The sequence below is a fragment of the Primulina huaijiensis genome, chromosome 7 (genome assembly GCF_012295235.1).
Source record: "Primulina huaijiensis isolate GDHJ02 chromosome 7, ASM1229523v2, whole genome shotgun sequence".
Classification (NCBI taxonomy): Eukaryota; Viridiplantae; Streptophyta; class Magnoliopsida; order Lamiales; family Gesneriaceae; genus Primulina; species Primulina huaijiensis.
Window position 1 is genome coordinate 232,627 of NC_133312.1, and position 11,276 is coordinate 243,902.

At 37.1% G+C, this 11,276-nt stretch overlaps 2 protein-coding genes across 4 annotated transcripts in view; both read right to left on the reverse strand.

Annotated features, from left to right (window-relative positions):
* Positions 1–11,276, reverse strand: part of LOC140980396 (flavonoid 3',5'-methyltransferase-like) — a 47,811-nt gene that overhangs the window by 17,510 nt on the left and 19,025 nt on the right. The gene's annotated exons all lie outside the window — the stretch shown is intronic.
* Positions 303–10,537, reverse strand: LOC140980599 (pre-mRNA-splicing factor ATP-dependent RNA helicase DEAH7-like). Of its 3 annotated transcripts, XM_073446525.1 has the most exons (19): positions 10,400–10,499; positions 10,002–10,070; positions 9,603–9,659; positions 9,361–9,499; positions 8,541–8,765; positions 8,270–8,340; positions 7,423–7,666; positions 7,047–7,220; positions 6,735–6,877; positions 6,514–6,611; positions 5,965–6,073; positions 5,042–5,219; positions 4,721–4,950; positions 4,462–4,638; positions 4,116–4,187; positions 3,816–3,992; positions 2,697–2,758; positions 2,458–2,610; positions 303–2,375 (listed from the first exon to the last, which is right to left on the reverse strand). In XM_073446525.1, the coding sequence occupies exons 3-19, from the start codon at positions 9,606–9,608 to the stop codon at positions 779–781; spliced, it is 3,855 nt and encodes a 1,284-aa protein (XP_073302626.1). In that variant the 5' UTR covers positions 9,609–9,659; positions 10,002–10,070; positions 10,400–10,499; the 3' UTR covers positions 303–778. The 3 variants fall into 3 exon arrangements, with proteins under 3 accessions (XP_073302626.1, XP_073302624.1, XP_073302625.1); XM_073446523.1 differs by lacking the exon at positions 10,002–10,070 and having other exon boundaries at positions 10,400–10,537; XM_073446524.1 differs by lacking the exon at positions 10,400–10,499 and having other exon boundaries at positions 10,002–10,238.

Here is an 11,276-nt window from a genome sequence, read left to right on the forward strand (position 1 = left end):
AACTTACTATTTTTGCTACAAGATGGTGGTTGACGAAACTGACAATCAAATTGCGATTTTACCACGGAGCATAAAAGTACAATAGATAAAGATGGCGAATACAAGCTGTTGATATCAAAATGGCGAGCATGCCCCGGACCTCGTTGAACTACTGGTAGCGCACGGTCATATACGACCCAATAGAACATTTTGTTGGATTTTTGGAATCATATATTTTCTCATGCGTCTGGCTTTTATAAAGATGTTGGCGGATTATTCTATGTTTCGGAACAATGTGCAACTTCGATGAATAATGGGTTGGATTGAGAGTAGAGCAGAATTCATAAATGTCAAGTTCAGACAGGTGTAAGTAAAATTAAGGTCGTCGTAGTACATGCGACGTATACCAAATATGTGCGAGCACTAAAAACTTTGTTCGCCTAATTGGGGTACAGCTAGCGGAAAAATACAGACAACATTCAGTTGCCACATAATAACCACATACTCCTTCAGAATTTTCGGCGCCTGTTTATATTGATGTAACTTGTTCGAAACCTCTGAGAATCCATAATACTATTTACTTGTACTCTGATTCTTTCAAATTTAACATTCTGAAGTTTTTACTGAAGCCTATCTCCATTCATCTGCGGAGACGAAATAAAAACTTGTCCTCCAATTCACCTGCCCTCGTCATATTTCAACCTTTGAAAAACCCAGACAAATCTCGGGCTTTACATCATATTGATCCACAATAAAAGTAGAATTTGTGGCGTAAATAACATCAAAACTCCTTCATATGCTACAAACCGAGCCTCTTTGGTCTCAGATAGGTAGAAGAGCCTTGCTTCAAGCCAGGCAACGAAACTCGCTGTTGCTGCTCGGCCCTCTTCCTCTTTTCCTTCTCCTTGCTCTCTCTCTCCTTATCAGCTTGAACCTTCCTCAAGTTCTCCATTTCTTCTTCCATGGAAGTTTTCTCTTCCTTCTGTCTCTTCTTATGCTCTATCATTGATGTATCTGAGTCCTTCACTGAGAAAAACATGGGTCCTAACTCAGCTAGCCACTGGGGTTCAACTGCTGTCGCGCATTGCATGTATTCTTTCGTTGTAAGTATCAATTCATGATAAACCACGTAATCTGGAGTATAACCCAAACCATATATAGCACTGCTTGGATGTAAGTGGCATGGCATTCCATTCCTGCAGTTGACGTACTCCCCGATACCTTTCAGTCGTGCAGCGTTGTGAAAATAAGCCGAGCATATGGCTTTTCTCACAACATCCCAATCAGGGCCACTAGATGTAAGTGGAATCTTCAGAGTTTTCAAAATATCTAGTAACTGGGATCTTACCTCTCTGGCCTTGCGTAACCCTTTCACGTGCAAGAAATGATCATTACACCAATCACCCCGATATTGATTAGCTTTCCATTGCTGATACACGTTGAGAAGCGTTAGGTGATCGGACTCCGGCACAAAGAACTTTTCCCTAGCAGCATCACTCTCCTCAACCCTATCCTTGGGTCTGAAGAAAACAGATGGTACCGACAGCATCGACACAATTGTCAAAACCTCATTGATGCATTCGAGCTGCTCACCCATTAAAAGCATCTTGGCAAGGGGAGGATCGAGCGGAAACTCAACCATTTTCCAACCAAGGTCTGTAAGACCCCCAACATTGTTCAAAGCACCTAAGACCCACAGCTGGTACATGGAATTTAGGATGTTTTCTTGAGGAGGGGGATCCATAAAATCAAAATCCAATAAATTATCGATTTTCAGAGACTTGAGCAATAAAACCACATTGCCAAGATTGGTTCTTTGGATTTCTGGCACAGGACTAGGTAGCATTTCATTTAGGTAGGCACTCTCTGTATAAAGACGATAGCAAGTTCCTGGACCAGTTCTTCCAGCACGCCCAGCTCGCTGGTCAGCAGCAGCACGACTAACAGGAAATACTTGGAGAGCATCCATCCCCATTCGGGGGTTATACACCTTTATTTTACCGTAACCCGTGTCAATAACATAGAAGATTCCATCAACAGTCAAAGATGTCTCCGCAATGTTGGTAGCAACGATACACTTCCGAGCACCATCTTCAGCTTTTTGGAAAATCTTTGCCTGCAAATCAGCGGGGAGCTGGGAGTAGATGGGGAGGATTAAGAGCTTTGGAGCATCCTTTTTGGAAGCAATCAATTGTTCCATGCGTTCTGAAAGCGCGTAACATGTTGCCTCAATCTCATCCTGGCCAGTCATGAAGATGAGGATATCACCGGGAGCACTAGTGATGTGGATCGTCATGACCTGCTTCACAGCAGCTTCAACATAGTCCTCACAAGGAGTTTTACTGTACAAGATCTGGACCGGAAATGTTCTTCCGGGAATGTTAAATACAGGTACGCTGCATGGAGAATGAGGTCAAATTAGAGAAGGTTAGAAATGAAAATACCCAAACTTCAATGCAAATTAAATATAAAATATACCTTCCAAAAAAATTCGAGAATTTCTGAGCATTAAGAGTGGCAGAAGTCACAATGAGCTTGAAATCACGGCGCCTTGCCACAACTTTCTTGAGGATGCCAAATAATACATCCGTGCTCAAGGATCGTTCGTGGGCTTCATCCATTACAATGACCCTACACAATTAATGTAAAGAAGGTAAATGGTAACATAAACATGATAAATAATTTAAAATCCGAGTATTTTAAGTAGAAAAACACACCTATATTTTTCCAGATCTGAATCTTTAAGTGTCTCTCTCAAAAGCACACCATCAGTCATGTACTGCAAAGTAAAAAAAATATTGATTACAAAGCTCAACAGGCACCAGCGATATCATTGAACAATAGACTTGAACTGCAAAGTAAAGAAATCATCGCTTGACAACAATCATGAGGAACGAGTCTTACTGTAAGCAAGTACTATGATACAGGTATAGAGGGTGTGGGCCTGAAGAAACAAGGGCCCATGATCCAACATGTGTACTCTAGGAGGGAAATAGGAAAGCCACGTGAGGGAGGGGAATAGTAGAAAAAAGAGAGAGAAGAATCATTCTGTTATTCTTGTGATTATGAGTTGCAACTAGCAGTGGCTAGGGAGGAAGGAGAGTACTTGTACAAAAAACTATCTCTGGGATTGTTTTTTTTGTTCCTTTCATCATATCAATACAAAATTCCTTATTACATTTCTATATTTGGTTCTTAAATTTTCCAAGCTCAGGTGAACTCTATCAATTTGGTGTGAGCCCAAAGAAACAAGGGCTCATGATCCAATATGTGTACTCTAGGAGGAAAATGGGGGAGGGAAGTAGTGGAAGCATAAAAGGTGCGGGCCTGAAGAAACAAGGGCTCATGATCCAATATATGTACTCTAGGAGGAAAATGGGGGAGGGAAGTTGTGGAAAAAGAGTGAAAGAAGAGAGAGAAGAAGCATTCTGTTATTTTTGTGACTATGAGTTGTAACTAGCAGTGGTTAGGGAGGAAGGAGAGTATTTATACAGATGCTATATCTGGGATTGTATTTCTTGTTCATTTCATCCTATCAATACAAAATTCCTTATTATATTTCTATATTTGGTTCTTAAATTTTGCAAGCTCGGGTGAACTCTATCACACTAGCATATCAAATCAGTAAGTGCGCCAACTACATATCATCATAGCCATTTATAAAAGCATCCACACATTGGTGGACGGAAATGAAAATTTTGTCGTTGAAAATAAAACATTAAAAAGATGCCTTCTTAAAATTGTAGTGAATCTATTAATGCCATCAAATCAACCAAACACTAATTTATCTTGTTAAAGCAAATAAACCTCTATGAAAAGACTGGACAAGTCGTTACCTTGATAACCGTATTAGGCCCTGTCACATCCTCGAACCGTATTGCATATCCAACTTTATCACCAAGCTCAGTTTCCATCTCTTCACTCACTCTTTTGGCTACGCTCATGGCTGCTACACGCCTTGGCTGTGTGCAACCGACAATGCCGCTGGTTGTGTACTCGTCTTCATGCAGATACTGCAAATGATTTCACAGAACACACAAAATTAAGAAATGCACATAGACAATACAAGACACACTCAAGGAGTCAGAGAGAACAAAATTAGACAAACCTACAGAGAGTTTTAACAAACTACAAACCTGAGTTAATTGTGTGGTCTTTCCAGAACCAGTTTCGCCGACCACCACCACCACCTGATTCTCACGAATCACCTGCATTCGTGATGATCATGCCAAATACGAAGATGATGATTACCATCAGAAAGAAAGTGAAAATTATAAAAACCAACAAGTTTAGGTTTCACATCGTAAAAGATGACAATATCAAAGAAAAAAATTACAATCAAAACAATATATCTGATCTTCCTCTCATCTTCTACAATATACCGACTAATTTAAATCCACTACAATTATTAATTAACAAAAGTTAGAAGACTCTTATAATATCATAAAAAGCCAAGCAAAACAAACAGAATAGTTTCCAAACCTGCAGTAATTCATCTCGTACAGAAAAAATGGGTAAATACTGTCGTTGTTGAGATATTGTTTTTGATTTTGCAAAATCGCTCACTGCTTCACCTTTCTTCAAATGCTGCGCAAATTTAGCATCCTCCTTGAAATCAACTTCACCTTGTTCACCCAGTACAGCAGTATCCGCATCAATCTTGTTATCGATGGAAAAAGCTTTAGATACTAGCACAATTTAAAAACTCAACCCTGAACTTCACAAAAATGATTCGGCATACCTGTTCTGCCGTTTTCTCGACACCAAGAATATCGCCTAGTTTTGAACCTGCAAGCTCCCAAAAACGTTGCCGCGATTTGTTCATGCTCTGTTTTTCATGGATTTCCTTAACAAGAGTTGATCCTTTTCGGGATATTATAGCCATATCTGATGTAGGGTCTTTTAATGGCATGATAGGCTCAGCTTGTTTAGTAAAAACAATCCTCCCGTCCAGAAAAGGGGGTTTGGTATCTGAAACGAGAGACATCTGAAACCTCTTTGCAAATAACAGTAACCATGACAATCATACCACGAACTACAACATTATAACATCGATACCTACCATGCACAAGAAGAATAACCTTTCGTTCATCCTCATCATCAAAGGTAGTTTGCACCTCAGTCCCTCTGACAGCCCCTGACCTCATAAGTTGCCGGTCTTCCCACTGAGCGTTATCAGCAGTGAGTTGGGATAGTTTTTTGCTCTGAGAGAGAGTCATCTTACTTCCATCTCTTCGAGTCTGTAATTAAGGAAATAATTAGTCGTAGAAATAAATTTCAAGTGGAATAAATGCTCAAAACATAAAACTAGAGGCAGATGGTGGATAACAATGAATGAAGGATACCTATCACGACGGTAACAGATCCAGACATTTTCTATTTGAATGAACTATGAAGCAATCTATAAAACAAGTAATAGAATACCATCTGCAAATTTAGCCTGAGCTTATGTTTAAAGACAACAAGAAGTCGAGAAAGTGTCATTCTGGACAGTTGATTTTCCAGAAACTTGATGCCACAAAGTAAAGAGTGAGTCTGCCAAATATTATTTTATTAACCATATTTCCTAAACTTTAATCAGATATAAAAACCACAATATCTGAGATGAATGAAATCCTAAAAACAGACCCAACAACTGTTGAAAGCAACGCCCCCGCCCCTTCTCACCTTTAAAGCATTGTTACGCTATCAAAAACTTTTACAAACAGAAATTTAATACACACAAGATCCAGATATCAGTTTTTGTTACAATGTAATAACCATAAATGAAATATACGGGTGACACAATTACACGACCCACGCTCCTATTGACAATTTAACCAAACTGTACACATAAGCAGCATCGACAACAATTCTCTTCAGAAAGTGACATAATTTTATACCGCTTGGGAAAAAAAGAATTTTGAGGTAAAAAGTATTGGTTGGACAGATATCTTCTAAATGCTACTCAAAACTAAGTCACGCTAAGGCCATGTAAATTCATACCAGTCTTTTAGCCAACTCTGCCTCTTTCTTTTGAAAAGATGCCTCGTCACCAAGAAAAAGTGAAGAACTATCTGCATCATAAATCGTGCCACCCTCTTCTCGATCATACCTAAAAAATGACAGCAACAACTCGTTCTTTATATGGACAAAATATAAAGCATTCACAGTAAACAAAATAACCAGTCACATACAATACAGCCAAAAATAACTGAGTGTTGCAGATCAAATTTGAAAGAGCTCTTCTGGTCGTGCCTTTACATAAAAAGGCATTAGAGATTCATTAAATACAATCCATCTCAATATCTTTCAAATATGAAATAAGTACAAACTATGTAAGAACTCAACTTAATAGCACATTCTCAAATTCATTTATTACGCATCTTAATAAATTTCTTTTTGCTAAAATGCTACATCCATCATTGAGGCCGCTGAGCTGATGGACCAAAAGAATTCCAATTATCAGTGACCAAGTCAACAAACTGCAAACACTACTAAATATAATATGATCTTTGACAACGCATTTCACAGAGATATAGTGAGTTAAATTACCATGCGCGATCAGAACTGTACTCCATTTCCAAACGCATGCTTTCCGATATCTCGTGATTCCGGTCTTTAGACCCATCATCCAGATCTTCTTCTCCATCCTGTTATCAGAAAAATGGGTGATGGTAAAAAAACAAGTGAATCCAATCAATCAGGTAGACTAAAACTAAACATCAGAAACATTGAAGAATATGTGGCACTAAAAAAGGAAAGTAACGATTTACCTCCGCAGATTTCAACTTATTTGCCGAGAATGCAACCTGATTGTACTTCCCTCCAGATCGGGAACTAGAAGACCTAACAGAAGACCCAGATGCTCGAATTGGAGTAGGGGAAGGAGCAATTGTATCCCAAGGAGATACGGCAGCTTCAGTGCATAATCAACGTTTAGTTAATTAATAGTAATTAGGTGCATAATCTTGCCGGAGAAACCAGAGAAGTAATTAGGTGCAGAATCTTTCCGGAGAAACCAGAGAAGATAATACCAACTTCCAGTGTGCAACTAAAAAAATGTCACGCAAAAGTATAAAACTTACAGGTAGAATTAGGGGTCCGTCCACCCAACCACGGAGAAACAAGTCTTGCATCAGGAGAGGCCCCAACAAGCATGGGGGATGGCGAAGGTCGATAGTGTTTGCTGCTAGAACTATGACCACTGTGACGAGGTGTGTCTTCCCATTCCCATCGTCCATCATCCCAGTCAGATCTGCCTGCAAGGGATTACATCATTGTCTAAGAATAAAAAGGAATAAACATGAAAACAGATTCATTAAGTTCGAGTCAAGTATTCACAGGAGAGATAATACTGAGAACATGTTAGGGTATCTGTATTTCTGTCGTGCTCTAAACCACATTTAATTCATCTTATTTATTGAAAGAAACAAAATCATTCAGGTCACAAAATAGACATACCAGGAGATTTCCTGGAACTGTGATGGCTACTTCTTTTTCTTCCATAATCTTCACCATGAATATTGTCGTGACTTTGTGATGATTCTCTGTAAGCTCTCACTTCCCTGTCAAATCTATGGCTATTTCTAGAGGCATTACATGAGCTTTTGTACTCTTCCCTGAATTTGCTTCTAGTACTATCATAATTAGCAGCATCAGAGCTAGGACTTCTATGTCTGGACCTTCCAGTAGATTCAGCTAAAACCTGAAATAGAATGCCAGTGTTAAACCACAGTTACTAACATATTTACTAGGAATTCATGAATGTGACGACACAAGCAAACTTGAGAAAATATGTCCATACGGTTTGAAATTGACAGCTTAATTAGCTACATCCAAAGCTCAGCACCTTAAAAACTTTCTGACTAAGTAATATTTCATTTACTATCACCATTACCAACTTCCAGCTGGTAAGTATTTCTTATCATGCCTAAAGAAAAAATATTTCAAAAGAATGCAGCATAAATGTACATTTATCCTTGCTAAAAATTAACCAAAAGTAAAATTTTAGAAAAAGGAACTTTCTGCTGGAATAATATCAAATTCTACAACAGTCGATAACATAAAAAGATTATCAAAATTAAAAATAAGGAATAATTATCCTCAAGATTAAGAAAAAAATTCCAGGTCTCGTGAATCATCAAGAATGATGTAACTTGTGCCCTTTGTTGATGTTACAAGAAAATAATTGCTGAGAATTCATCTCAGGCCCAGAAAATATCACATCTCAACATACCAACTTCGAACAGCCAATGACAAGAGAAAAGATGATATCACGGAATCAGCGCCAGAGGAATATAATACAAACCTTCATATTATTATCTGCACCATGATGTACATGCATTTCATTACCACGTATTTCTTCAGTAACAACACTTCCTGACATGCAGAGAACGACTATTAAGAAAAAATAAACTTGGAACAGAACTGAGAAACAAGAGCTAAATGCAGGGATCGTTCGATATCTACACAAAAATATATAGTCTGTGAAAGTAAATCCATTACAATTCTAAAAGTCATGTTCTTATTGAAGCTTTGTTTTAATAAATTTATTAAAATGGTACTAAAAAATATGCTACCTGATTCAGATGTTTCAATTGTTGCTACTTCGCGATATCGTCGGTTAGAATACTTGTGCGCGTCAGTTGACATTTTATTCTCTACTTCATCAATTACTGAACGAGTAGGCATTTCCTCTTCTTCATCCAGAGATGCTGCAATAGAGGCAACCCGGTCTTTTGGAACCTTGAAAGCACCCTCCATACTTAGTTCCTCACGTTTTTTCCTAGCGAGGACATCAAGCCCTATCATGGTAACACACATAATTGTGATAACATTATTCAAATAAACATTGCTCAATTAGAAAATTCAGTTGGAATAGAAGAAAAAATGAAATGCAAAGACAAAGTGACAAGACTAGGTGCAAAGCCAAAATAAACAGAAAAGGTAGCAAGAATGTTCCAAGTTGTAACATGAGATTATAAACATGTTCCCCAATTTCGGGCAACAATTTATCCTATGCAATTGAATTTGCCGCATATAAGCAGTAAAGCAGAGTAAAGCACGAAGCAAAAATTCAGATTGGAATTGCTTAGTTACAAAGCTAAACACAATTAGATATGATACACAACACATCCATAATGATAAGCTTCTATAAAGGTGGAAAGGAGTAAATCTGATCCAATTCCAGGAAAACTATTAAAATGCATCTATTTGGAAGATGTTTAGAGTTTTAGGTTATAGAATAATGTGAAACTTTTTCAATGCATTCCAATTTTTTTTTACAAAATACTGAATTAATAACTTGTACAACAAATAATTAAAAAACTGAACTAATAACTTCTACAAAGCATAATTAAGGCAGAACAATAGGTGCTTTAAACCCAAATTGAACCCAACCTAAAACGGATTTCTTCTCAGAAGGTCTGAACACAACTCTGTCCTTTCCAGGTACAAAAAGACCACCAAACCCGGTATTGTCTGGTTCAAGTGTATCTGTTATCTTATCAAGGTCAATTTGTCCTCCATCTCCATTTCTCTGAAGATCACAGAAAATAGAACAAAGAACAAAAGGAGCCACTGAGTCAAAAGTAAATCACATCACTAAGTAGCCAAGGGAGTTTTGATGATAGGACACTGACCTCCATGTCAATTCAATTCACCAAGGTTTTCTCAAGCAATTGTCAAAAAGTAAGCTTCTGCAATAAAGAAAATCTATTTGTCATGGCCATACCCCAAAAGGCGAAAACGGGATGACATAAAGAAGTAAGATGTTTGTAATGAAGACAAAAAATATACAACTTCCACCTTCAGAAAATAAATGCGCAAACTTTCAACATTCTCCTGATGTTCACATGTACAATCAGCAAAAGATGCCATAGTCAACAAGTACACGTGCTCCATAGTTTTAGAATTAAGATTCTTCTAGCCTGTTTTCATTATTTGACAATCTAACCACGTCCCAAATTCAAATTCGTTATGTTGTGAAATGCATGAGAACAATATTTTTGTTCAAATAGACGACACAAGGAGAAACAAACATTCCAGATCATGAGAGTTATACCGTCTCTCGCATGGGATATTTGTTTAAAACATTAGCAGCAGCAGTACTATAGTGAAGTACGTACAGGAAAAGGGTTACAAACCATAGTTGTGCTGCCGCAAGTATGAAAAACTCGGTCAAAAAAGAGAACTTATTAGGGTTTAATGAATGAAAAGAAAATACCACAAGACCGTACTAGTAAAAGTTAAGGTAAAAAATATTAAAAATCAGAATCGAAATATTCTTTTAAATCCGTGCACATAACAAATGAAATTCACAGAATGCGTCAAAAAGTACATCCAGAGAGAAACGGGGAAATTTATACAAGGAAGATATATATGTGCTGAGAAGTCCAAATCACATCCCAAATAGATAAATTTGTCGAAAATAAAGAACCTGGTGATCGACTCGAAAGAAACTCCGTACTCGAATTCAATCTGCCACCGTTGTTCTCGAGCAAGAAGAAGAACCAGCCTTGGGGGGGGTATATGTATGTTTGGTTGGTTTAATTTAATTTAATTTAATTTAATTTAATGGAAGCCCCAGTTCAGTTGGAACAAGAGCAACAAACTGAGTTTTTCTAAATAATACATACACCCACGATTGTATTTATACCTGCGAATGGTAACGATTCAAATAAATTGATTATTTTTAATAATAAAATTTCTACATGCTTTCACTTTAATAATAATAATTAATGTTATAAATAGTCGGTAATCTGGAAGAAAATACTCGACAACTCGTAAATATCCATGTATTTTGCAAAATGTTTCTCAAGACTTGGAAAATTTCGAATCGAACCCGAAGGAATAGGCACCTTAATCAAAATACATGAGATTAGGTGAAGTAAGGTTGTCTTTATGCGTGGACCATTATTGGGTAGTAGCAGTAGTAGATCTGAAATCATCCAATTTTTTTTTTTTGTAATTAATCAAATCACTTTTACGTATTTTCGACAATGATTGCACCGTTGTAATTTTATTTTTAAAAGTTTTTTATATATATATATAAACTAATCACATGGTTTTTTTATTTTAAAAAAAAAATTCTTCGGAACTTAATCAACTTTTTTGAATTGATTTGATTTATATTAAAAATGAAATAACATTATAGTCATAAAAATTGATAGACCATACTGTGATTTGACGAGAAAATATAAGTGTATATACGTATGTATAATTTTTTTAGATAAATCAGAAAAACATGACACGATCTCAGATACTTGAACCTTTAGAAAGTCACCTGAAACTGCTCAAAACCAGTGCCCCATCGC

Excerpts from the sequence above, each read along its gene's own strand:
- LOC140980599 (XM_073446523.1), bottom strand. Across the intron at positions 7,667-8,269 it reads GTGCAGATAATAATATGAAG|GTTTTAGCTGAATCTACTGG; the intron begins GTTTGTATTATA and ends ATTCTATTTCAG. Across the intron at positions 5,220-5,964 it reads CAGAGTTGGCTAAAAGACTG|ACTCGAAGAGATGGAAGTAA; the intron begins GTATGAATTTAC and ends CCTTAATTACAG.